The sequence below is a fragment of the Trachinotus anak genome, unplaced genomic scaffold (assembly GCF_046630095.1).
Source record: "Trachinotus anak isolate AG129_WGS33_773 ecotype Australia unplaced genomic scaffold, CSIRO_AGI_Tana_v1 ptg000013l, whole genome shotgun sequence".
In the NCBI taxonomy this organism is placed as follows: Eukaryota; Metazoa; Chordata; class Actinopteri; order Carangiformes; family Carangidae; genus Trachinotus; species Trachinotus anak.
Genome location: NW_027273864.1, coordinates 27,073,221 through 27,098,137, shown reverse-complemented (window position 1 = coordinate 27,098,137; position 24,917 = coordinate 27,073,221). Strand labels below are relative to the sequence as shown.

Below are 24,917 nucleotides of genomic sequence, written 5' to 3'. Positions count from 1 at the left end.
GGCACAAGAATAAATAATGGGAACACAACAACTCTTTAGATCACATTGATTTCTTTATTGAAATGAACTCAGTGATGCATTTCATGAAAGCTCCTACTGGAAGCATATAAATGTGATGATACATCACAACAATAACTTGGTAACATCTCCAAGACACACTGCACTCAAAATGAGTAGAGGACCAGTCGTCTTTACAAAAGACAAATAGTATGAGGTTCATCATCAGTCACTTTTACAGAAAACATAGCTCAAAATGAGCATAATCTGCACTTTATAGCAAAGGCAATCAATGAAAAAACTGATCTTAGAACAGATCAAGTCAAGATAATCACAAAGTGATTCATGCAGGTTAATATCAAATGAACTTAATATTTTTCATGAAGAAGTAAACTGGGATTTCAGTCTTAGACTGTATCAGGTTAATAAGCAAACCTTTTCAACAAAAGGATAAAAAAATACACACTGATCTGATAACTGATCAATACTTACTAATCAAAGACATTCAAATGAAGTCAATTGAGACTAAATGTCCACACAAAGGACAGAGTTTTTGATCACTATGATGACCAACACTCAAGAAGTAGTACACTTCATTTTATCATTATTACCACAAAGTAATGAAGAGTTTTTTACCGTAGTAAATTTTCATCTGATTTATGTTTGAAATGATTCATGCATTGTGCATGACAAAGGTTCTTTCTCAATATGAAAGATAATATCACTGTGTTACTCTATTTCCACAGGAAATGATGTTTTTCTTAACAAGAAAGTTTGAAATACACATAGAAGTATTTAAACAGCTTTCTGTTGATACAGAAGAACAAGTCCTTAAATTTCACAGAATTCATTTCCAGAGATCTTTGACCAACATGGTCATCTGAGTCTGTCTGGTAGTAAGTCCAGTCTGTAGGTGTCTACCACAGCCTCCAGTGGCCGCTGTTGACTGGACTCTTGTCTTTGGTGATGCTGGTGTGGACTGTGGAGCTCAGGAGAGAGAAGTCAGCCTCTCTCAGGTTGTTATCAGAGGAAGACTGCAGCTTGTTGATGTGGTTCAGCAGGGTTCTCTGCTGTTGATTCTGCTGCTGCAGCTGTGTCAGGAAGCAAACTGTCATCTCCAGGATGTCTGCTTTCTCCAGCTTGGAGTCTGGCTGCTGTTTGAGGAACTGTGGACCCAGGAGAGACTTGAGCTGCTCAATGCTGCTGTTGATTCGCTCTCTGCGTAACTTCTCCACCAGAGGCTTTCTGAGCTGCAGAGAGAAGAACAAAGTCATGAATAAACTTATTCTGGAGTAAAGTGTTAGCATCAGCTAAGACAACCTGTCATGAATGAAGATGAAGTCTCCTTGAATCTCCAATTTACCTTGTGGGTCAGAGTCAGATGGTCCTGAGAGTTGTTCATTGCTGCAGTGATTGTAGGTGCCATGGCTGGATCTCTGTGCTGTAGAGGTCTCTGTAGAGAGAATCTGATCTCTGCTGGCTTCATCCCTCCTATTTATAGTCCCACATCTCCATATGAATGTGTGGGTCTTGGTCTGGCTGGAGTTTCTCACAGTCTCAGCCAATCAGGAAGCTTGCTGAGACAATAAGGCGTGTGGAGCAGCATCATGCTGAATGGTGTTACATTGCCTCAGGGACAATAGTTAGATCTCAGGGGAACAGGTGGAGGACTGGGGGGTGATGGAGAGAGACTCACAGAGCTGTGTGTGACTCTGGGAAAGTGGTGACCCTGTAGAGAGAGCAGATCTGCTGCCTGATGCTGGGATCAATGACTTTGACTGAGCACACGCTGATCATTCCATCACACATGTGGGACAGTGACAATTAATTATATCTATGGTTACTAGGGCTGCAACAACCAATCAATTAAATAAATTAAAATCGATTATTAAAATAGTTGGCAACTAACATTTCAGTGATTTTATATTAAAAAAAAAAAAAAAACACTGCACCATGCTGGAAGACCCACTTATTATTTACCACTTTTAGTCCCTTTTCCCCTCTTGATCAGGGATAGTCGTAAACAGTTAGGGTTACATGACCGACACTAGCACTTTTGAATTACTGTTATAAGAGTTAAGAGTTGGCGTAGGGTTTGAGTAACTGTCATGTTTGAGTTTGTATTTTACAATAATGGTTCATTTGTTGTGTTAACATGCTAATTGAAAATATCTGTTGTCATTCTAACACAATAGTACTGGGCAATAATACAAGTAATATAAGTAAAACTCTCTAAATCTAAACCTGTTTGCCTTATGATGACATTATTAATTACCATTTGTGGCCATAGGGGCTGCTATTTGGGGAAGGATAAAAGGCTTTAAAAGAGCTAGACTAAGGTTAGTGTACCAGGTATGTGTTGGTGGAAGAACAGTGTGTATGTGTGTCTCATGTTTCCCTGTGTTGCAGTTCGTTATCTGAGCCACAGCTCATTTCCACAGTGAGAAGCTGATCCTGCACAGCTCTTTACCTCAAAGGTAAATTAAGATTTTTAATCTAATATTTCATAATAGGATTTCAGAAACATAGCACGTGTAAATAATGGTATTCAGTTTGTTGTTATGATGGATGGATACAATCTATTTTTGTTTAATCAGTAATCTTTTTGTATCTACAACTAAACAATGACAGCACCATATATAAAATTTAAACCCATTCACTAACAACCCAAACTTCTTCTGAGAGCTATTATGATGTTTTAAACTAGAGACAAAAGTGATGAGATTTGGTGAAGATGTAAAGTTATCCAGTAGATGACAGGGCTCTGCATGAACATTTGATGGCAGGAGATGCGCTGCCTGCTGACAACTCAGAGCCAGAACTGCTACCGGGAGCAGATTCACAAGGAGATGTTGACGCGTTTGGCCTGGAACAGCCGCTACGCCAAGCTCTACCCATCCTGCTGCAATCCCCGAAACAACAGCAGAGAGTCCACACAACTGCCCCAACTGCCTGCTGACCCCTGGTGAGCTGCCTCCCTCACATAACACCTTCTGTCAGTGTTCATGTAAAACGATGACCCACAGCAAGAGTCAGAAATCCAAAATCCAAGAAGGCAGGGAAGAATCAGGTAATCAGATGGCAAAAAGGCTGTAAAGCTGCAACAGGTACGACTCGAGAGTCTTGCAAGGAGCAAGTGAAACTGGGCTTGTTTAAACTGTGGAGATCTGATTCGGAAAATGGGGAACAGGTGAGCAGGAGGAGATTTGGGGAATCGAACAGCAGTTGCGAACAGCGAGAAACACTGGGGTAACCGCAGGACAGAAAGGATTGGCTGGATCTGGAATTACATGAGTTAGTGGCGATGGAAGAAGTAGTTAGAAATTATCAAAGAGAAGCAAATATGTCCCAGCTCTGATGTATTAGCTGTGTCAGAGTTTACAGTAAAAAAGCTTTTTAAATGCAGCACACATTAACGTGTGTAATCTGATACCAGCAGTTAAAGTACTGTACCTTGGCCTGGATGTGAGAATGTGATAAAATTGCTGATCTTCCACAAAGATAATGTTGATATGATACCGTCATGTACATTAACCTGCAGTGAGGCATGCGGTGTGTGATGAATTCATTCATACGTGTTCTGTTTAACTGTATAGCAACAGAAACTTTAACTTGAGTATCACATAAACTATTGATAATTTACATTAATCTTGTGTTTATGCTCCACCCACCAGTGCTGCCCTGCCTCCAGTTACCAGGATACCCAAGAGTCAGAGTGCCCTTCCTCCTCCACCTCCTCTTCCTCCTCCTGTGCTCTCTGTGGAAGGAGATGGGCAGCTCAGTGTGCCCCCCATGATGAGGCCAGTTTCTCCCCAGACCAGACAGACTCTCTATCAGGACTCTTCTCACCATGTATGAAACCAACATTTGGTTTAAAATGTTTTTATAAAAGTAATGTACATTCAGGTGTTTTAAGTAGAAATTTAAAAAGGCTCCTAATGTAGAAGAGATTGTAGAAACATGTAGCTTCAAAACTTGTACTAACTCTTTACTTGTTTCCAAAGTGTAAAAAAAGCTAACATGCAAATGATTTTATTAAAGATGACTTTTAACTGGCAGTTACACCACGAAACACAACCAGCAATTTCACAAGTCAGTTGGTCAGTACTCCTGTAGTTCTGCCAAATTGATGTTTAAACGTATTGTATTTAAAAGTCATGTTCAACAAAATGTACTGTGCAGGGGAAGGGGCGGAGTCTGTACCTGCAGAGACGTGGCCAAATTAGACCTGAGGAGAAGTTTGATTTTCCTCTGCTCTCGTCCTGGGAGTACGGGTGGAGACTGGGTAAGACGGAGAGACCATCGGCTCCACTTCTGTGTGTTAGACTCAATCTGGTGTCACAGTGTTATCTAGATTAATGTAGCAAATAAATTAAATCAAATACAGAGATTAAATGAGAGTGACAGTCTTCAGGTATAAATTAGCACTTAATAAGTCAAATAGAAGTTGATGGGAATGTCATTAGAGTTGCAGGTATTTGGTCAAAAATCAAATAGATTTCTGCCATTGCCACTGGAGTGAGTCATTGGATTGGTACTTGGCTACAAATGACTTCTGGCAGGCAGCAACCATCACTCTTTATGTTCTCTTTGCTATAGAACAGTTTTTTTTTTTCCAGGTTAACCGTGTCTGCCTGGTTCCACAGGTGACTACGCTCTGGATTACAAAACTCCGTCCCGTGCCAGGTCGTCGGTGGTGAAGAACACCTTCTACGCCAGAAATGGCGTGTTCAGCAAACCCTCAGCCACAGACACACTGGGCTGAACTTCAGCCATCAGATGCCAAAGGTCGGTCTGTCATGAGAGTTTACAGCAGCTAACACGTGTGATAACGTGATGTGATGACGTGTTTCATTTCAAAGGTCAGGTCATTTTGGGATGTTGTGGTTTTGGGGGCACGATATAAAATCTTGACATTTGGGACTGCTATAACAAAATAAGATGTTACCTTTCATCAAGCATTTATGATGGGGTTAGAGGGTCTGTCCAGTCCAATGGGGATGATGGGGAAAAAATGCAACAGATAAATCTGTCCAGAAATCCTCGACTTCCTGTAGCATTGTTTGTTTACCATTCATGCAGCTGTAAGGTTAAATGTCCAGTAATCTAATACTGTGATGTATGATTAATGAACTCCTGGCCTGGGATCAGTCAGAGAAGCTGATACCTCAGTGTTTCCAAACAGTGAGTCTGGGGGAAATGTTACACACCACAACAGTAAATAATTTATTTCTAATCAGTCATAAGATCTCCATTATGCTTCCCCCAAGCAATGTAGTTTTATTAATGTTGTACATATGTATTGATGATTTCAGTATATAAAGTTATTTTATGTTCAAATAAATTTCGATGATATTTTTTTCTCTTTTTTTTGATCCCAGGTGTGTTTTCACACGACAAGGCTCCTCCTCAGAGTGTTCAGGCTGTTAAAACGGGATTTGTCAATAAATCATATAAAAAGACCAAAAAGAAGAATGTGTCAGTTGATCTCTTAATATGTTCAGACTTCCTCTCCCTCTATATAAAGATGTAAAGTTTTCATGTAAATATTGTTAATTTAAAAAAATGAATGAATGTAATGTCTTAAAACAGCTAGGTACTGTAAATTTTAACAAACAACAAAGTGGTGGATTAATACAAATATATCAGTTAAGTGAATGTTTCTGGCAGCAGATTAAGTTCCTACATAATCTGTTCACTTAAAAATAATAACTGGAAATAATGTCTGTCTGTATAATCCTTTAATATCTCTAAATTAGGAAAGTAAAAGTCCCAGTACTCTAATCCAGCACCTGCCATGCACACACGAGTGGACCAGTGATGGAAAGGTGAAGTATTTATCCTACACTGCTTGGACACATGTACAATATCAGACCTGTGATATTCAGGTGTCAGTCATCACTTTCACCTCTGTAGTTCAACTGTTAAAAAAATAATAAAATGGATGAAGGATGAAATCACATCATGTTTTCTAGAGTTACATTTCCATTCTGTGCAAAATATTGCTGATATAAACAGTTTTTCTGGCGCCCGATGTGATGTCCTCGACGGGACTAGCATTATTGTTGTTGCTGTTACTGCTTATTATTATTATTATTATTATTATTATTATTATTATTATTACTATTAGTGCACTGTGGTCTTTTTCCCCTACAGTCTCTCTTACTCTCTCTCACTCTATCTGTCTCTCACAATCCAATTGAGCTTTATTATATCGTTCATCTGTTTCCCCTTAAGATGCCAATGTTTAAATTTATGGATGGTAAACATGAGAACTATGTGTTCCTGGCTTTTCTATAAATTTTCTGCAGGCCACAAAGCAGTTACTGTAAATATGTTTTTCATGTGAGTCTAAGCTTCAGGGGACTTTATACTCGTTTAGGACTCATCTGTGCAAATAAAAGTCATAGAAGCTTATTGAGAATACATCATATAAGAGTTTTAAATGAAGTATGTTTATCAAGTGCTTATAACTGAATAAAACATTACTGATGTGGGTTGGTTGTTTAATGTTAAAGTGTTACAATGTGTGAAGAGTAGGTCAGTCAATATGGAAGAAAGAGCAGAATTCAGCCTTGTTCTTTCATTTTTGAAGGTGGGGTAATTTGCTTATATTTGGATTAATGACTGTACCTTTAAAATGTACTGAAAACAGCTGAATGAAGCTTGTGACTGTCTCATTGTGACTCATTTGCAGGAAATGTTGGTATTCAGTATTTAAAGTAGGCTACATATGATTTGTATTGACTGCAGTGGGTTAAAACATGCAACACGCTGCAGTTGCGCCAACCTTTATTACTTCCGCTGGACTTTGCACCGTTACAGAAAACACATTTCATTTGATAGCTGTAAATATACAAAAGTCTGTGATTTTATTAACTTTGACTGTGTGTGTGGATCAGAGGCTGCGACTCTAAGCGGTGGAGAAGATCAGGAAGCCTGTGAAGGTGTGGCTGGCACTGCTCTGGCTCGACACGATGTTGTTGTACTTGGTTGCCTGGAGCGAGACCGTGTCTCCAACGTCCAGCTCCAGGACCGCCGAGCCGGAGGTGACCAGAAAGCCCTCAGATATGTCACACAGCGTCATGTGAGTGTCGCTGCCCTTCAGCAGCTTCAGACACACCTAGAGGATCATACACAACCACAGTAAAGCGTCAGAGCACAGTCTAAAAGTTACAGTGCAAATACTTTATACATACAAGGTACCAAGGAAATACAAAGTTCATTACCTATAGGTGCAAGTGAAGAAGTACAGGACACAAGAGGGTAACATATTTTGATTTAGGGGGAATATAAGGACTTTGCTAATTACCCAGGACATATTGAATAAGTACAGACAGGACATCAGACTTGTATGCCTGTATCCTCTTTCACAATAGCTACAGTTGCAGCTATTAAACCCTGCTGAGTAAGTGAGTGTTTGATGGTTTGTAATGGTCAAGAATTTTTACTTCACGTTGAGGAGCAAATGTAGCAAAGAAGAAGAGATGATTTTATTAAAACAATAAAGAACATGGTTACAAGAAGATTTCCAAGACACTTGAAGGTCCAACAGACAGGTTTTGGAAGCATCATATGAAGTTTAAAACTCATGGTGTGGAGGAAAGAGACCTGTAGGATGACCTGATGAAGGCAGGAACAAACCTATCTGTATTTTTGTAAGAAGAACACCAAACAGGCAAGGAAACCACCAAAAAGCTCATAAAGAGTAGACTTGGGTGTGCAAGAAAAAAATGGATAGAGCTGTAGAGTTCTGGGAGTCTCAGAGAATTACAGTACAGTACTGGATAATGATTTTCAACCACTGGTTAACTGATTAAATCCAACTTTTAACTGAAATCAAAAAGATGGACATTACAAACAAACATTAGTGAGGGAGAACTGGTCGGACTCACTCTGCTCTTCGCTGATATGTGGTAACTGAAGAAATAGACGCCTTTGATGGTACATGTGAACAATCCGTCTGTCAGCGAATCTCCTTGAAACTGTTGAGCCAGTTCCGGCAAAATCTTTCTGTGGGAAGTTTACACAAACATTTCAGTGTTTATTCATTCATTCATTTATTCATTCATTCGTGTTTGTTGTCTTCTACCTCTATTATCACAAAAAAACATTGTTCCTCTTGTTTAGCTTAAGCCAAACCTTCCTCTCTCTCTCTTGTCACCATCTCATTCATTTACATTGCATGACATTAAATACCACTGCTGCTGCTCCCTCTGACTCTAAAGCTTCACTGACCCGTTGAAGTTGAGGGCGGTGTCGATCTCTGGTGTGTGTGATAACAGCAGTTTCTGCGAGAAGAAAGCTCTCGCTTGGTTGGTGGGGTTGAAGGGTCTTCCCTTCTCCCCTGGCCGGCCTGGAAATCCAGGGGGCCCCGGGAGACCCACATCCCCTTTCATCCCAGGCCGTCCTGGGGGGCCCCGCAGACCAGACACCCCCTTCTTGCCCCTGACAGGCTGACCTGACTCACCTGCTCATACAAAAACAAACAACAAATAAACATTTATTACATGTCACAATGTTGAAAGTATGAACTGACTCCAAGATGAAAGATGTTTTTTATTGTAGCTGTAAAGCTCAAGTCTGAGCTGTAGCCTACAAACAGTCAGTGCTCCACTAGTGTTATTTTGCAACGAGCTCTCTCACTGCAACTACAGCAAAACACAATCAGATGAAGAAAGTATCTTCATCAGTTTTACAACACATATGCAGCACAACAAAATATCCTGCAAATATAGAAAACACAGAAAAAATACAAAAAAAATATGTTTTTAATTGTTCTGAGTTTTGTCTATTTGCATATTTTTTTTCTCAGGGCCACTGTAATACACAGTCTTGTATTATATGTCCTACATTATTTCATTATTTCATTAGAAGGTGAGTTAAATTAACTAAAGTCGAATGATTTGTTCAAGGTTGTGACAATGTACTAGCTGAGTTAAGTTCACTGAAGTAGACAAAACAAGTTCAATAAAGTTGAGCTGTGTAGTCGCGCTGACACATGAGATGATTTACATTTACATTTTCTGATAAAAGAACTGGTGACATGAAGAAAAACCTGAACAGAACATGAAAATGTATTTGATGTTTTCACGTTCACTATGAGCTCACCAGGGTCTCCCTTCTCTCCTTTGGGACCATCTCTGCCAATGGGTCCATGGGTACCCGGTATCCCAGGAATCCCTGGGGCTCCACAGGATGCCTGTGTGACGACCGGGGCAACGTGAACCAAGAGCAGCAACACTGCAGCACTGCAGCTCAGCCACTGGGGGGCCTGCACACAGACACATACACAAGCCAAGTTTCCATCCATATCGGCAAAAGACAAGGGATGAATGAATTAATGCTTGTTTCCACATTAGATGATGGGACATTGAGCTGATCAGTTGGTGGTGCTAATTCACCACTGATCCCTAACAGTGAGCATAAAGAACTTTAACAAGATACATATTTGCAACTTGCCAAACACTTGAATAAACATCATCCTCTCATAGTCTAGTTGCTATTGCACTGTAGTTGTCTAGAAAACATAAATTCAAAGAGACAGTGTTGCCCAGTTGGTCCTGGCAGAGCTGATGTTTTTCTGCGCTGCAAGTTATCATCTCTTCAGTGGATGTTTAGGTCACAGACTTCATGTACAAATTTATTTGTTCACTACATCTGTCTCCATTTACACTGAAGTGTAAATTTGTTTCAAGTTTTTTAGGTGCATGGAAGCACAAACTTCTTTTCGTCATTTTGAACTATGCACTGACTTTTATTGATCCCCTAGAGACTGCACCCTAACAGCAACAAAGTCATAACCCTAAAACCTAAAGTTTTTCCTTGTGTATATTTTACTTGTGAAGGTATAACAGCAACTGACACAACACAGACAGATACAAGGTCACATAACTGCAGCTGACTCAGTGTCTTGAATGTAAATTCTTATATAACTGTTTGTCCTTTTTTAAATCATTATAATTATAAATCTAATCAGTAGAACCCATACAAGACAACGTGTTGACAGTCACACATATTATATAAATACATTAACTGCACATAGAGACGTCACATTCCTGAAGAGTTGACATTTCTGAGGTTCATGGTTGTACAGCAACGTCACACAACAACAGCAACATATAAACTGTAAACTTTTTGGAGGACTACGTGTGCTAAACATTTTAGCTCATTATCCACATATATAAAATTAACACAATGCATACAGTGTGATATATAATATTGAAACTGAGTTATCATGAATCCACATTCAAGACGAATGACTTATGGCCTCAATTTAAATTTAAGCCCTTTTTAGACCTGCAGACACCCTGCCCAGGACAACAGAAGGTCTTTACTCTAATGGCCAAGAGAGAAACCCTACACTTCTGTTTCAACAATGCATCTGTCTGAATAAGTGATTTCCTCTCTCTAGACTTCTCTCACTTTGAGGAAAGAAAGGTCTCACCATTTGCAGGTAATGCAGCCACTTGTCCTGCGGTGGAGTAATAAGCTGATGAAGGGTGGAGGTGAAGAGCTGCTCTGCTGCACGACGACAGCAGCAGCTCAGTCAGAGAAAACAACGGGAAGTGAAACAGTTCAAGAGAGCAAGTTCGCTGCTCTATTGGTGTTCAATCTGGGAAACAAGAAAAAACTCTGCTGCCGGAAGTGATGGAATATTACAGAGTACTGTTGATTTACTCCTGTAGTGTACAAATTCAGGTACTTTTGCCTAAGTACTGTACTTAAGTAAATGAACTCAAGTACACTTTTGAGATATTTTACACAAATAAATGCCATGTTATGCTACTTTGTACTTATACTCCACTACACTTCTCAGGGAAATATACTTTTTCTCCCACTACATTTATTTCAAAATTGTAGTTGCTACTTACTTTGTAGGTTTAGATTATTTGTACAGAATCTAAGCAACAGTTAATTTATGATGTACTGTTACAGATTAAGCAACCTAACAGTAGCCTCAAGCCCTACAAAGTGGTTCAAGCTTTACACAGTGGGATCTAGCTGGTCTTATCTAAAGAACATTAGCTAACGTAATTAGTGAGCTTAAGTAAGAGTGCCAGTACAACAGTGTAAGTCCTGCATTCAAAATTCAATTAAATTCAAATTACAAATGCAATACCAGATAAATGTACTCAAAGTATCAGAAGTAAAAGTTACTGGCCCAGTAACTGATATATTATTATAAAAGACATTATTAGATTAATAATACTGATGCATCATCAGCATATAAGCAGCATTTTACTGTTACTGCAGCTCAAGGTGGAGCTCATTTAAACTTCTTTATATATGGTTAAAAGCTAGTTTAGCCCAGTGGTTCCCAACATAGGGGTCAGGCCCCTCTTAAGGGTCACAAAATAAATCTGAGGATTTGTGAGATGATCAATGGGAGAGGGAAGAAGAAATACCAAATTTGCACTAATCTTTCCAAGATAGCAACAAGAAACCTTTGGCTTTTCCCTGGCTGTCATCCTCTGCTCTTGACAGACAACTGGAAGATTTTCTGTGTGCACACCAGAATTGGTCCAGATGTGGAGGTAGCATTTGGCAATATGCTGCTCATGGGCCACATTCAGGCCGTGGACGGGCTGGATTTATCCTGCTATCTTGGTTACTTTTTATACAATATTGGATAAATTCCCTCTTTGGGCATCAAGCACTTACTCAAATTAAACCGTCTGAGAAGTTTGGAGGGGAAATCTGTCTTTTGTGGAACTGCTAGCAACTTGTATACATCTGAAATATGATGAGGGGCTCATCTACACAATGCTTTTTTTGTAAAAGGACACAAGCCAAATAGGTTAATCACAATGCATTGTATTTTATAATGTGTGTATTTAATGTGTATTTTACCATATATGTAGACATGTAGAACCTTAACCTGAAAACAAACTGGTAACAATAACTGTCAAATACAAGGAGTAAACAGAATATTTCCTCCTGAAATGCAGTGAAACAAAAATAAAGTAGCACTAAATGAAAATAATCTCATAAAACAGAAGTTCCTTGCTGCATTTTGGCAATTTCTTGCACCAGTTTAACCTCAGAGAGTTTGATGACTTTTCCTGTTGATGTGAATTTTATTGCATTTATCTGACAAAGCAACTCGCTCATCAGTGGAAGTGAAACAGTTTAACAAGAAGTCAGGAAAATGCCACCTGAGGAAGAACTGATGATGAAGCATCACTGAATGTATCTGATTTAGAGAAATCTTTTCTCCAAATTAACATTCTGTTCTGTTTTTCTCTGAACTTCCTCTTTGTTGGTGCCCGAGACATTAACTGCTTTCCTGGCAGTGTGTTTCTGAAGTTCTTAACATCAGTCTGCACATCAGTATCTGTTCCACAAAATGTTTAATTTTCTCAACAGTATCTATTAGCAAACAGCTGATGTGTATTTTTAATAATTGCATCCTGTGAAATATGCTAGTTTGTCATTTTCTGATCCTCTTTTCATTTTTTTTCATTCTGTCCTTGTTTTTTTTCACCTAAAACATGTCATCCCAGACCCCATTTTTATTATTTTTTATGGTCTGTATTTTTTATGCAATAGTCATTAAAAAATATGAAGATTCAGTCATTTTTTCTCTATATAGTAGTTTTCATTGTTGGTGGAGGAATCTGCACCAGGGATTCTTGGGAAACCTGTAACCCCGAGTAATTTTAACAACCCTCTTATATATTTATACAACAAATACGTTTTATTGGAATCACATTTGCTGACTGGATTATGTTCAGAGGCATTTTTGAATGAACTGCATTTATTAATGGCTGCTGTACAAACCACACAATAGTGACACCAGAGACCAAGGTTCACATCCGTAGTCTCATCTGTGGTTCAGATCACAGAAGCACTGTGGTTACGGTTTGGGAAAGGTTGTAGTTCTTGTTTTGAACTTCTGTTCTATCTGAATGAGAATCTATCATACTAAAGCATGAATGAAGTGTGTGACAATGATTGAGTGAGGCTCCATTACCTGAAACAGAAAAGAGACAAAAAAACAAACTGCAGGGATGAATGTTTAGAATAGCTCCAAGTTTTATACATAATTTAGATTTCAATGTTTTATTTTTATTTATTTTTTGACATAATTGCAATGGTCTTAGATGTTATTAAAATGTATGACCCTGACACCTTCTAGGCTCTTACAGTGTTTTGTCTTGTTGTTTTAAAAAGGAATGTTAAGGCTGTTCTACTATTGTTATTTTGTAAAATGTAGCTTCAGCTGCTTTTAAACAATTCAACGTGCATTTTCAATTAAATAAAATGTTATTCAAAGCAGTGTTATAATCAGTCTGAAGAAGAATTCAAATGTAGCACAGTCAAATGAGGGGAAATGAGAAATTAAATGCAAACACAAGGGATTCAGGTTGTTTTTCACGCTTTATTTAGGTTTATTGGGTTTTCTAGTTCAAATGATGTGTTCACGGACAGACAGAGGAGATACAATTAACACATGATACTGAACTGGATCTGATTGGTCATATGATATATTCAACTGCACAGATTCAATGAAAATGACAAAGCCGGAAAAAAAAAAATCAGTCCTGCGCATTTACTGATAAACCTTTGATAAGGGTGATAAACAAATACCAAACCCAATCACAAGAGGAGACAAATGGACCAAAAGGAAAGCAGGATATTATTTCAGCTACAGTCTTGAAGTGTTGCTGTGAAAATGTGGAGTAAAAATGAGGACGGCTGTTTGGTGTTTTGGCTCAGTGAGGGTGCAGCAGGAAGCCGGAGAAGATGCTGAAACCGGTCGGTTTTCCTCTCATCCCGATGTAGTCTTTAGTCTCCAGCCAAACCTCCTGATCCTGAGACAAGTGGACGGCCAGGCCACCTGAAGTCACCTGGAATGAATTTAATTGGTTTCAGTTCAACACCAGAGGGTATTAATTTCCCTTCGAGTAATTCTCATTTGGCGGCAGAATAATGTGATTAAATGAATGTGTGGCATTGTTTTGTGCCCGTACCTGTCTCCTCCCGCGGCGATGGTCGCAGAAGGATGTCAGCAGCGTTTGGTCCAGCTTCAGCACCACACACAGTCGGTCCTCTAAAGAGGCGTGGAACACAAAGTAGTACGTTCCTGGAACCCGACACCTACAACAAACAAACTTCATTAATTCACGAAGAGTGGATTTGTTTTCATTCTGTCTTGGCAGATTCCTGGATCACACTGGAAACGCCTTGACTTTGTTAGATCATTAGCCATGCTGGTTAGCGGCATGTCTCCATGGATGGTAACGTCAGTCTGTCAGTCAGTCCATGATCCAGATTCATGGTCCCAGAGGGATAAATCCTCTGATTTTAACCCCTGCACCACCATGAGCACAAGCATGATTTGCGCATTTTTAGTTTTCAGTAAGATTTCATTCAACAACTGTAGAATGAATCGTCATGAAATTTTGGACAGACATTCACGCCCCCTCAGGATGAACTGTAATAACTTCGAAGTTGGTAGGAGACGCCTGATGAAGACGTGTCGTTGTTGGAAATGTTGCAAATAAAATCCCACTTGGGTTTGTGAATCATTTCCTCTGACCTGAACAATAACAAATACCCAGACTCCAGTGTTTTCATTTGATGATGCAAACTTGTCATAAAAGCTACTGTCATCACCTTCTGTGTGATGGGACAGGAGAACAGGTGCTTTCCTCACCTGAAGCGTCCCGTCTCAGTGTTGTAGTCATTGTTGATGTTGGTGATGACTTTGGTGAACCGAATGACGCTGGCCTTTTCTGGGTATTCGTTGGTTCCTCTGGCCACGCTGAAGGCGGCTCTGTCCTGGGTCCCAACAGTCCTGCAGCCACAGATACAACATCAAGAGAAGCCCAGAGCTGGATGAACCTGCAACTGGGCCCTGGGCAGAAAGTAAACTGAGCTCTACAAGACAAGATCCGGCAAAAATGCAGGAGTTGTCTTTTCCATTTCATCCTGTTAACATTATTCAGTTTATCAAATAACCACAAACCTGTTTACAGTGAATCTTGTCTGATTACATACCCGGGTTCTCCTGCTTCTCCTGGAGGTCCAGAAAGCCCTGGTTCCCCTGATCGCCCCGGTTCCCCGCTCTGACCTCGTTTACCAGGAAATCCCATCAGCCCCGGCTCCCCCTTCTCTCCCTTCTGTGGGCCGAGACCGCCTGCCCACGCTGCTCCTGCAGACATCAACAACAGGCTGGTCATTGAACGTAATAACCAGCTGCACTGACCTGCTGTGTCTGACTGTTTAAAGGTTTTTTTTTTTGCTGAGTTAGATGAGAAGATCAAAGCCAATCTCATGTCTGTGATGTAAGTATGGACACGTTAGCCAAGCTTAGCATAAAGACAAGAATCACGGGGGAACAGCTCGCCCTGTCCAGTGTTCATAGATACAGGTCCCAACCAAAAGCTACCAAAGCTCCTCAGTTAACCTGCTGTGGCTCATTTGTTTAATCTGACCACAAACAGAAATGTGAGGAGCAGTTGCTGAAGGAAACAAAATGGTTTCCACCTTCAAAACCAAACCAGAGCTTACAGTTTGAGAGCTTTCTGTGATTAATCTCAAAAAGCACTGGCTGCTGTGAGTCATAAACAACATGATGATCTGCCAGTGTTTCTGTGTGTTGCCATGACGCTGTCGCTTTTTGTGTTGGGCTGAATTTCTTCCATTGCAAGTAAAACAGGAAATAAATGACCTTAACATGAGTAAAATCATTTCAGCACAGTGAAACTCTAGATGACTTGTTGAAAAGATTTACTTTTGCTTTTTATGTACCTGGGTCGCCTTTCTGTCCCTTCTCTCCGTCACGACCGTCTCTGCCGGGCAGACCAGGCATACCTGAGGATGGAAATAAAGTCAAACACAAACAAAACAAATAAAAATATACACACACTGACTTCCATGCATGAACGCACAGACCTGGAATCCCGGGCATCGCTGCTGCTGGGCAGGACTCCATGGCAACCTTCACAGGCACGGCGAATGAGAGCAGGGCTCCGATCACGAGGACAAAATGATGGAGCATGATGGGCAACCTGACAGGGAGGAGAGGAGACGAGGAAGGATAAGGTGAGAGGGTAGGGGAGGAGAGTAAGGAAAGGAAGAGAGGGTACAGGGAAAGGAGAAAAGTAAAAGATGTAAGGAGATAAGGAGAAGAAAAGAGAAGAAAGGAAAGATGAGATGAGTAGAGGAGACGAAGAGAAAAAGGTGAAACAGAAGAGGATGAAAAGGATGAATAAATAAATAAGGAAAGATAAGGAGATGACAGGACAGGTGGAAAGAGGAGAGGAGATTAGGGAATAGGAAAGGAAAGGAGGAGAGAATAGAATTGAGAGAGGACAAGGAAAATTTGCAGAGAAAGGAAGGAGAGAGAACAAGGAACAAGGAGAGATGAGGATAGGAGAAGAGGAAAGAGGACAGGAAAAGGGGAGATGATGAGACAAAAGAGAAGAAGAGAAGGGGGAGGATATGGAAAGAGGGGTAAAGGATAGGACAGAGATGGTAGAAGGAGAGGAGACAAGGAAAGAAGAGAGGGGAGGAGGTGATAAAACAGAAGGGAGGGAAAGGATAGATGAGATAAGAGGAAAGGAGAGGAGGTGAGGGAAGAGGAAAGGAGACTAGAGACCATGAGGAAAGAGGAGAGGAGAGAAGGTGCGAAGAGGAAGATGAGGAGGTGGAGGAGAGAAGAGGAGACGGAGGAGAGAGGAGGTGGAGGAGAGAAGAAGAGACGGAGGAGAGAGGAGGTGGAGGAGAGAAGCAAGTGCTGAAAGGCTGCAGGTTCAAATATGACAACAACTAAATCTCACAGTAATTAACTTAAGTATTGTTCAGTATAACAAACGAAATGTGAGCCCGGATCAAACAGTTTAGATATCAACATGTTCTTTGTACATATAAAATAAAAATACACCGTCATTATGATGAAGGAGAAACAGGAGATCAACGTGTTAACAAAACTGTGATCGAGTGACAGATATAAAAGATGAATAAAACTCACCTGACAGAACAGACAGGGAAATAAAACCCACCACGGCCAGTTCCACACAAACTGAAGTGAAGCTCTGGGTCCTGCAGCCGCCGGAGGAGGAACACAAAACCACAGATTCAGCAGCTTTTACATCGGAAATTGTTTTCTGAGGCTACTGTAGATAGTTCTGCAATTCTGGGAGGTTATTGAGAGATGGAAGGAGAGAGAAAGAGAAAGAGAAAGACTCATACTCATGAGGTCAACCACAGTAAGTTCCCTACATGGTCAAAAGTATGTGGACACACAAACATTTCACTCACATGTGAGAGCTGAACATTAATCTGCTGCCTCCACTCTTCAGGTTTGGCTACAGAGATTTGCTCCCATTCGGCCACAACTGCACAACTGGGTGCAGAGCTCTGGCTCACAGTCGACGTTCCAGTTCATCCCAAAGGTGATGAAAGGTCAAAGAACTTTCCCAAACCGCTGCCACAAAGTTGGAAGTAGCTCCAGTTTGTGCTTCTCAAATGTATCGACACACATTTGAGTCACAGAGACAGGTCACCACTGAAGGTTGTTCAAAAATGGTGTTTGAAGATACCTCCACAATCCCCCAAAGACTCTTCCAAACATATGGAAGATAAAATATTCCATCCACTGAATGATAAACAGATTTTTTTTACTTGTTTGCCAAGCTGTGCCCAAGTTGCAAAAACAAAGATGGCAGCCCACCGGCTACCTGGAGAGAAAACAGTTGCAACTTGGGAAACTGGTATAAAGAAAACGTTTTATTGAACAGTAGATTAAATATTTTTTCATCCAGATGGTTAGAAAAGCCTTTTTCATTGTTCGTCGGAACAATGTTTAATTATCTTTTAGAGAAACCGATGGTAACCTCTGTGACCTGACTGTATGATTGGAAGATTGCTGACGGAAGTACTGTACGGTGTTGGAGCATGAAGATTTCTGTTCATGGGAACAAAGGAACCCAAACCAGCAAAAACAACCAAAGACCAAAACTACACTGAACAGTGGTGTTCACCTACTTCTGGCCATGTAGTTCACATTTATTCATGTAGTGGACTCGTCTGGTCAATGTTGTCAAAGCCAATGAAAAACAATGATGAACTGATTTACTAACAGGTGTTGTCTCCGTATCTAAAGCCTGAGATGTGTAGTTCCACTGCTGCACAAAAACTATTAAAACAATGAGACTCACTGATACACTGGTACACGTGCTGGAAATACTCACCAAAGAATCAAATGTGTATTAATCCGCCACTGAAAATAGTCCCCAACAAATGCACTATTTCCTCCTGTTTGAGCACCATTTGTAAAAAAACCACTGTGTAAATGTTTGAGGGAATTACTGAGCCTTTTTTAATACACCTATGTATTTGGGAGCTGATCTTCGTCTTCAGTAAGAACCAGTGGGCTTGGGACCGGGTGCTAGAGACTGGGTAAGGAAGCATGGGAGTTTTGGCCTTTGCATGGGATTTTTTGACAATAACAAAAATGTAGAATATCATCAGCTGAGTCCTTTAAGTCCTGATGAAAATGTTGAATGTATTTTCTGTCAAAGAAAGCAGAAAACATTCGCAAAACATCTTTTTGAAAGATGCTTCGTTCACATCAACCCACTGCTGCCACTACTGCCCCTGTGATTGGCAGAAACGTTGCCCCTGTGCTTGTTCCCCTCAAGCTGGAGGTGTTTGTTCCTGGAAGAACAAGAGATACAAACAGTTTCTTCTCGGAGAGTTCAGGACTTTTAACTCCGCCCATAACAGGATGAGCTCTTCAGAGAATTTAACCAAACTGAAATAAGAAAAGACATCAAAATACACACACACACGCAGATTTCTTTAAGAGGTCAACCGAGGATGTCCCAAAAGACAAAGATTTACCCAAATGCAGAAGTACATAAAACCAAAATGTTTCACTTCTATAACCTTCTGAGTGTCACATGAAACTTTTCTGTGTGATCTAAATCAAGCAGAACAGATCTCCAGCAGCTTCACAGAGGGCTGCGATGTTTACGATACATTTTGATAGCTGGTGTTTACAGTGGTTTGTGCATGGCTGACATTTGGAGAAATCCCTTCATTCAGAAGATGGAAACCAGTGTCATCTCTTTGGCTTCAATAAAGTCCAGTCCAGGACACGTGTAGCCTAGCTTAGCATAAAGACTGGAAGCAGGGGGAAGCTGCTAGCATGTTGCTTTTCCAGCTTCTCTTCTGTGAGATGTTTAATGCAGTGAGGTCAAACAGATCTGCTCTTTGTGCGTTTATATATCTGTGGATGTAGGGCGAGGTCTCGGTTTATTAATGTGGTTAGAGACGTGCCTGTTTGTGTCTGTGATGAAACAGAAAAATGACCAAGGTTTGTTGTTGTCTTTGTCAGGAACAAACCATCCATGATTTTAAAAAGGATTCCTTAACATCAAGTGACATTTTTGAACATCTTCACTTAATTCAAAGAAAAATCAGGCTTGTGATTTTAGTTCATTTTAATGTGTTCATGATTGTCTCTAAAAGCTGTGTAATGAAATTATACATATCATCATACCAAACAAACCCACACTCGAGAATAAACTTCAATTTTGTTTTAGTAGCATTCACACAGAGTCAACCTTCAGAGGGTTTACATGCATCAAATCAGGTGAACACGTTTCCTTCACAAACATTACTGTGTTGGTGACACTGCGTTAAGGTAAACTGTCCTTCTGAAAACAGCGTTTACAAATGTGATCTGAAATGAGAGGATTTTTAGAAGCTGAATTCATAAAGCGATGCAGGTTTTCAGCACCGACTCCAGCTGCACAGCTTTATTCTGGATTTGAGAAAAGCAGGAAGCCGTTGAAGATGATGTATTTGTCTCGTGTGTCTCGTTGATCAGTGCTTGGCTGCTGATCCCTAAAGGACTCGAGCCAAACCTTCTGTCTGGCCGTCAGCTGTAAAACCACGCCGCCTGACAGCACCTGAAACACAACACAGCCAAACAGGTCACGTCTTCATGACAAAACTCAGCTGTCAATATACTGTACATATATGACTGTTTGTGTTGTTCTTCTTGAGAGGACAGTCTCAAACTTAAAGGATAGCTACCCCCTGAAATTATGCTAGAACCTTCCAGTCTAGTGTATCTAAAAAAAATGCATCTGAGGGGTGGGGGGGGAGTGGCCTCATGGTTTCATCGTGTATACAGCACAGTTATCAGTGGGCCCATGTGTCACTTAAACTGCCTCTGCAGAGGAGAGAGATCTGTCAGCACTTGGTATCGTCACTAGTGTGTGTGTGTGTGTGTGTGTGTGTGTGTGTGTGTGTGTGTGGAGGTCAATGTATGACAAAGACCTCAGAGTCACAGAGGGTTGAGAGAATTTGATGAACTGAACTTTCAAATCCAGGCAAACAAATACAAGTTAAGTCTTTATGCAGAATATGTGAAAAATCAGTCTTATTGACATCATATCTCAGGGTAAGGATCCGATCAGAGTCACTGTTCACTGATAAAATATGTGTCTCACAATCAGGATAAGTTAGATAAAGGTTAAAACTGTGAAAGTGTGTAAGACTTGCAGATAAAAACAGAATTACAATGGTATGAACTAAGGCTGGCTGAGAGAAACTGAATCACAGTCCGTTTATGGTGTGTGATGCCAAAAATGGGCTGTGTAGAGCTCCTCTTTTCAGAATAAATTAGGAATTAGATTTTCCCTACTCCTCCTTCTCTCAAGCTCTTAGGTGCTCATCGAATCACTGAAACTCACCTGATCATTGTTCCTGTTGTAATCACAGAATCCCAGTTTCTCGTTCAGAGCATCACTGGCGATGCGCAGACACATGGAGACCTAAAAACCACAGAGCACAGCTGTAACGCAGTCTGGTGATGTGTCTGTAAGGGACCTGTGCCATATGTCTAAAGAAGTGCAGCCACAGAACAGACAACAGTGCGTTACCTTGGACATAGAGTGGAAGGAGAAGTAATAAACACCAGGTACCCTGCAGGTGAAGTAACCTGTGTTTTTGTCAAAGTCCCCAGGTTTGTTGACCACAATGGTCTGGTAGGTTACTCTCTGAGTATACACACACACACACACACACACACAGATGACAGATCAATGATAAACTGATATAACCTTAACAATCTAAAAGAAAACAGGTAAATGACTGTAAATATGCTGCTGTGTAATTGTATATTTTTCCAATTAAATTTACATGATGAAAATGGAATGACAGGGAAAGGAACTATTTTGTTGGTAGTTCCTATGGAAACTGTTCCAGACTAACAGGGATACTATTTCTGGAAAGATTATACTATTATCTCATGGTAGTGTCTCAAAACTTGAACAGATAAAACTAAAACTATCTGCATGGCCAGTATTAAATCCCAACGTTCAAACATTAAAGAAAGAAAACATCTCAATTTGTATAAATACTGCAGATGCAGAAACATGTAGAAATAAGACAGAGAGGTGTGACGGACGACAGACTGAACCTGTTCGTAGCGCGGTAAACTGTTATCAGTCCTGATCGCTGAGAAGGCTGAATGGCCCTGCTGAGCAGACTGTTGCCCTAAAAGCAGAAAGGACACACACACACACACACACACACACCAGAAATAAGATATCTTGAAATAAATATGACAGTCTTACTCATGGTGCGGTCAGTACACCGTGACACTATTATTATATATTACTTTCTTTCTTAGAGCAGTCAACATGATTGTTTGGCAACCAATCAACAGAACAAATGACGACCTACATTTCTAATATAATTGTTTTATTATTGTATCACATACCTACACAAAATCTTTCAGAGTATAATCATTACTGACTAGGGAGGCCTTTAAACTTAGTATGTGTTCATTATGTAGTTATTGTGATGTCATGGATACCAGACTCAAAGACGACGCCCACTCACTTGAGTCCCACCGCACGTATACATTATAATAGTCAGGCTCTTCTTCTTCTGTGATGCGTGTTATTAAGACCTTTTGATCTCCTCATCTCTTCCCTTTTGTAAAATTCTCATGTGGCAGGTATTTTATATTGTATTGAGCTGATATAAAATAAATGTTATTTCATATACACACTGTATGTAAACATGACATATGCTGGGTAAGGTCAGAAGTCGTGTCATTACCATGGCCGATGTTCTTGCCGTCAGGGCCGGGGCGACCAGGTTGTCCCGGGCGACCCGTTGCTCCCAGATCTCCACGATAACCTTTAGGACCCATGACCCCTTGCAAGCCCCGATTTCCCATCTCCCCCTTCAGCGTCAGCAAAACGACTTCATCCACCGGACCTTCGGCCTTTACAGCTGGAGACAAACAAGATGAATGATTACAGAGGAGACATTGTTTGATGTTTTATGATACTAGTGCTGATGTGATTCCTGAGTCTCAGTTACAAAGGAGAACATCCCCCTAACTTTTCAAAGCGTTATTTTTTTCCTACTTCCAGTTATGTGCCTCTCAAAGTCTCAAACATGGATGGACATTTACCATTTAATTTTCTTTTTCTGAATCACTAGGACTGTAAATGAAATAATATCTGATGTGAACGGTTGCAGTCAAGGTTTATAATAGATTATATTTACACAAGAAGAATTTAGGTTTGCAGGACACAAACAAAACTGTTGCTCAAATATTGCTTGGGTTTATATAACAACACGCAAAGAGTGTGAGATTGTGCAAGTCTCACTTAAAGTGACGGTAGACAAGTTTTTTTGCTTTGACTTATTGTCATGAAATAAATTCTGATTGCACAGTGTAGTGGTTAAGGAATAATGGCACCATCTGTGTTTAGATTGATTCCCTATGAGCCTCGTTTTCATTACGTCATTCTTTCTGACAATGTCACTGAAAAATGCAGGTTGGATTTACAGCATCTGTCACTGTACAACCAAATCAGGAGGAGGATAGGGCTTTTGTTTTACGTGGTAGTGGATGGTGGAACAACTGGACTGACTGTGGAGACTCCGAAACAGCCCCGTTGTTGGAGGAGGCAATGTAAACAAAGAACAGGTTTTCTGGCAGTGGCCTTTCAGAAATGAACTGTGGTGAAAGTTTGTATATTTAGTTATATTTGATCCGGTCTTTGCGACAGCAGCGCCAACATCAATACCCCATGCATGTTTGTGTTTGTTTGGTTGAAGAGCCACTGACTTTGTTTGCCTCTAATTCACCCATTCACACACCTCCAGCTACCATGCAAGGTGCTGTGTCGACCAGCTGAAGCAACTTGGGACTCAGTGTCTTGCTCAAGCTCACAACATGTGAACAGGTTGAGTTGGGATCCAGGTTTTTTTTTACCTGGCTCTCCTTTCTCTCCTTTCATTCCGGCTCTTCCATCTCTGCCCGGGGTCCCTGCCACTCCTGGACTGCCGTCTGTTCCTCCACAACTCGTGTCACATCGGCCAGTCGTCAGAAGCAAGGCCACGCCCACCAGAACCACCAGTCCATCATAACCTCCCATGGTCCAAAATACCTGAGTTAACTGTTAATGGTATTTAGAAGAAGAAGAAGAAGAAGAAGAAGAAGATGATGATGATGGTCAAGTCAAAACATGAGAGGAGGTTTTAGAAACTCGTCCATAATTAATAACTAACTGAACTTTCTATTCTGATTCCAGTATTTGAAAACTCAGTTTCTATAAATACAACTGCAAACAGCATCAATCCACCAGGTATCAAATTCTAACAGTGTTTGGTTTTCGTCATTTAGACCTTTAGACCATTTAGAGAGAATTCAGAGGAAAATGTATTTGAACAATTAACTGAACAGAAAAAAATATTAAAAATGAAAATATTCTGTCAGTTTGGGTACTTGATTTTAACTTTTTATTTCTAAACTCTCTATTGCTGTATTGTGTTATGACATATGATATTACATAATTTAACAATAAAGGCAACTAAATGTTAACTTCAGTAGATTATCTCCCTGCAGCAAGACTCAGCTCTCTGCAAGTTATTTTGCATAGATGTGAACTGAAATAAATGTATGTATGGAAGTGTAAAAACTGATTCAATTATTTCAGATGCAAAATCATCAGTTATTTGTCCACAATTCTGAAGCAAACTCCCCACATAGAAACACAATCTAACAATATGTTAACAAGAGTATGTTTACACTAACATACTTTTACTGGACTGGAAAAGATAGTTGAGACACAGAGTTAACGGCAGCACTTCCATGACTTCCATTACATCAGTGTCCAACACCCTAAAGGCTAAAATCTAATCTGACCTAACTCGATCGTTATTTCAATTCAGAATTAAAATAATTCCTTCTGTTTTCACATGGATTTTCTTTCTTTCAGACAAACATTAATCAAAGCGAATTTCTGTGAAAATCTACTTGCAGAAGTTTGAATATTGCTGCAGAAAGATCATCCATCACAGTGACTCTTTAAGTTATGTTGTTTTGCTGTTGACTACTGTTACAGCGTTGACAGAACAGCATATCATCAGTATTATCAACACATTTGAATGTTAGGAGACATTTTTAATGTATTTATTTTACTCACCAGCTGAGGTTTCTGTCTCACCGGCGGAGGTTTGGAGGAATGAAAGGACAGGGTTTCCTCTTCTGGTGAACAGACCAGGACTTAGACTGAAAAAAAGACTCACTGACTTATTCACACAAACACACACACACACACACACACACACACACACACACACACACACACACAGTTGGTGAGGAAATGAAACTCGTGATCAGACAGAGAGACTGATGGATTGATTTTTCAGAGTTGCCAGTTTAAGATCTGGGACCAGTTTCTTAAAGATATTTTGGACTGGTCTGCACTGTAAGGCCAGTCTAAGTGTAAATGTAAAAAGTTAACTATATTAACTATGTTTAGTAACAATCAGTGACACCTGCTGACCAATGAAACCAAATCACAAAAGGATCAAAACATGGTTCGTAGTTATCTGTTTCACTGTGGAGAGACTCATGAGTTCTCAGA

General features: G+C 40.2%; 4 protein-coding genes across 9 annotated transcripts in view; 1 reads left to right on the top strand and 3 right to left on the bottom strand.

Moving 5' to 3' along the window:
• Positions 1–5,457, top strand: part of LOC139630145 (protein SPMIP1) — a 35,265-nt gene extending 29,808 nt beyond the window's left edge. For all 6 annotated transcript variants that reach the window (XM_071493293.1, XM_071493290.1, XM_071493291.1 and 3 more), the window contains 6 exons: positions 2,407–2,474; positions 2,784–2,962; positions 3,672–3,849; positions 4,180–4,282; positions 4,644–4,785; positions 5,379–5,457. In XM_071493293.1, the coding sequence (XP_071349394.1) occupies positions 2,787–2,962; positions 3,672–3,849; positions 4,180–4,282; positions 4,644–4,762 (576 nt within the window). In that variant the 5' untranslated portion in view covers positions 2,407–2,474; positions 2,784–2,786 and the 3' untranslated portion in view covers positions 4,763–4,785; positions 5,379–5,457. The remainder of the gene's footprint in view (positions 1–2,406; positions 2,475–2,783; positions 2,963–3,671; positions 3,850–4,179; positions 4,283–4,643; positions 4,786–5,378) is intronic.
• Positions 35–2,397, bottom strand: LOC139630147 (transcription factor HES-2-like). The gene is made up of 2 exons (XM_071493295.1): positions 1,361–2,397; positions 35–1,247 (listed from the first exon to the last, which is right to left on the bottom strand). The coding sequence occupies exons 1-2, from the start codon at positions 1,481–1,483 to the stop codon at positions 915–917; spliced, it is 456 nt and encodes a 151-aa protein (XP_071349396.1). The 5' UTR covers positions 1,484–2,397; the 3' UTR covers positions 35–914.
• Positions 5,458–6,486: 1,029 nt separating the features above from the next.
• On the bottom strand, positions 6,487–10,604 carry LOC139630144 (complement C1q subcomponent subunit B-like). Its single transcript, XM_071493286.1, has 5 exons — positions 10,445–10,604; positions 9,109–9,271; positions 8,236–8,467; positions 7,893–8,010; positions 6,487–7,120 (listed from the first exon to the last, which is right to left on the bottom strand). Exons 1-5 carry the CDS (start codon positions 10,445–10,447, stop codon positions 6,911–6,913), a joined length of 726 nt encoding a protein of 241 aa, XP_071349387.1. The 5' UTR covers positions 10,448–10,604; the 3' UTR covers positions 6,487–6,910.
• A 2,757-nt stretch (positions 10,605–13,361) lies between these two features.
• Positions 13,362–24,630, bottom strand: LOC139630004 (otolin-1-like). Its single transcript, XM_071492958.1, has 14 exons — positions 24,474–24,630; positions 23,261–23,444; positions 22,090–22,266; positions 21,443–21,519; positions 20,904–21,020; positions 20,715–20,795; positions 19,782–19,925; positions 16,979–17,049; positions 15,901–16,016; positions 15,757–15,819; positions 15,004–15,157; positions 14,660–14,800; positions 13,974–14,100; positions 13,362–13,850 (listed from the first exon to the last, which is right to left on the bottom strand). The coding sequence occupies exons 2-14, from the start codon at positions 23,421–23,423 to the stop codon at positions 13,716–13,718; spliced, it is 1,566 nt and encodes a 521-aa protein (XP_071349059.1). The 5' UTR covers positions 23,424–23,444; positions 24,474–24,630; the 3' UTR covers positions 13,362–13,715.
• Positions 24,631–24,917: the final 287 nt, after the last annotated feature.

Bases quoted from the DNA above. Each gene is read 5' to 3' on its own strand.
- LOC139630004 (XM_071492958.1), bottom strand. From the start codon at position 23,423: ATGGGAGGTTATGATGGACTGGTGGTTCTGGTGGGCGTGGCCTTGCTT. The intron at 22,267-23,260 runs GTAAAAAAAAAC...GTTTGTCTCCAG, and splicing joins AGGAGAGAAAGGAGAGCCAG to CTGTAAAGGCCGAAGGTCCG. The intron at 21,021-21,442 runs GTTCAGTCTGTC...GTGTATACTCAG, and splicing joins GTTTACCGCGCTACGAACAG to AGAGTAACCTACCAGACCAT.
- LOC139630147 (XM_071493295.1), bottom strand. From the start codon at position 1,483: ATGAAGCCAGCAGAGATCAGATTCTCTCTACAGAGACCTCTACAGCAC. The intron at 1,248-1,360 runs GTAAATTGGAGA...TTCTCTCTGCAG, and splicing joins ATCTGACTCTGACCCACAAG to CTCAGAAAGCCTCTGGTGGA.
- LOC139630144 (XM_071493286.1), bottom strand. The intron at 8,011-8,235 runs GTCAGTGAAGCT...AACTTCCCACAG, and splicing joins ACCGCCCTCAACTTCAACGG to AAAGATTTTGCCGGAACTGG. The intron at 7,121-7,892 runs GTGAGTCCGACC...ATGATCCTCTAG, and splicing joins ACATATCAGCGAAGAGCAGA to GTGTGTCTGAAGCTGCTGAA.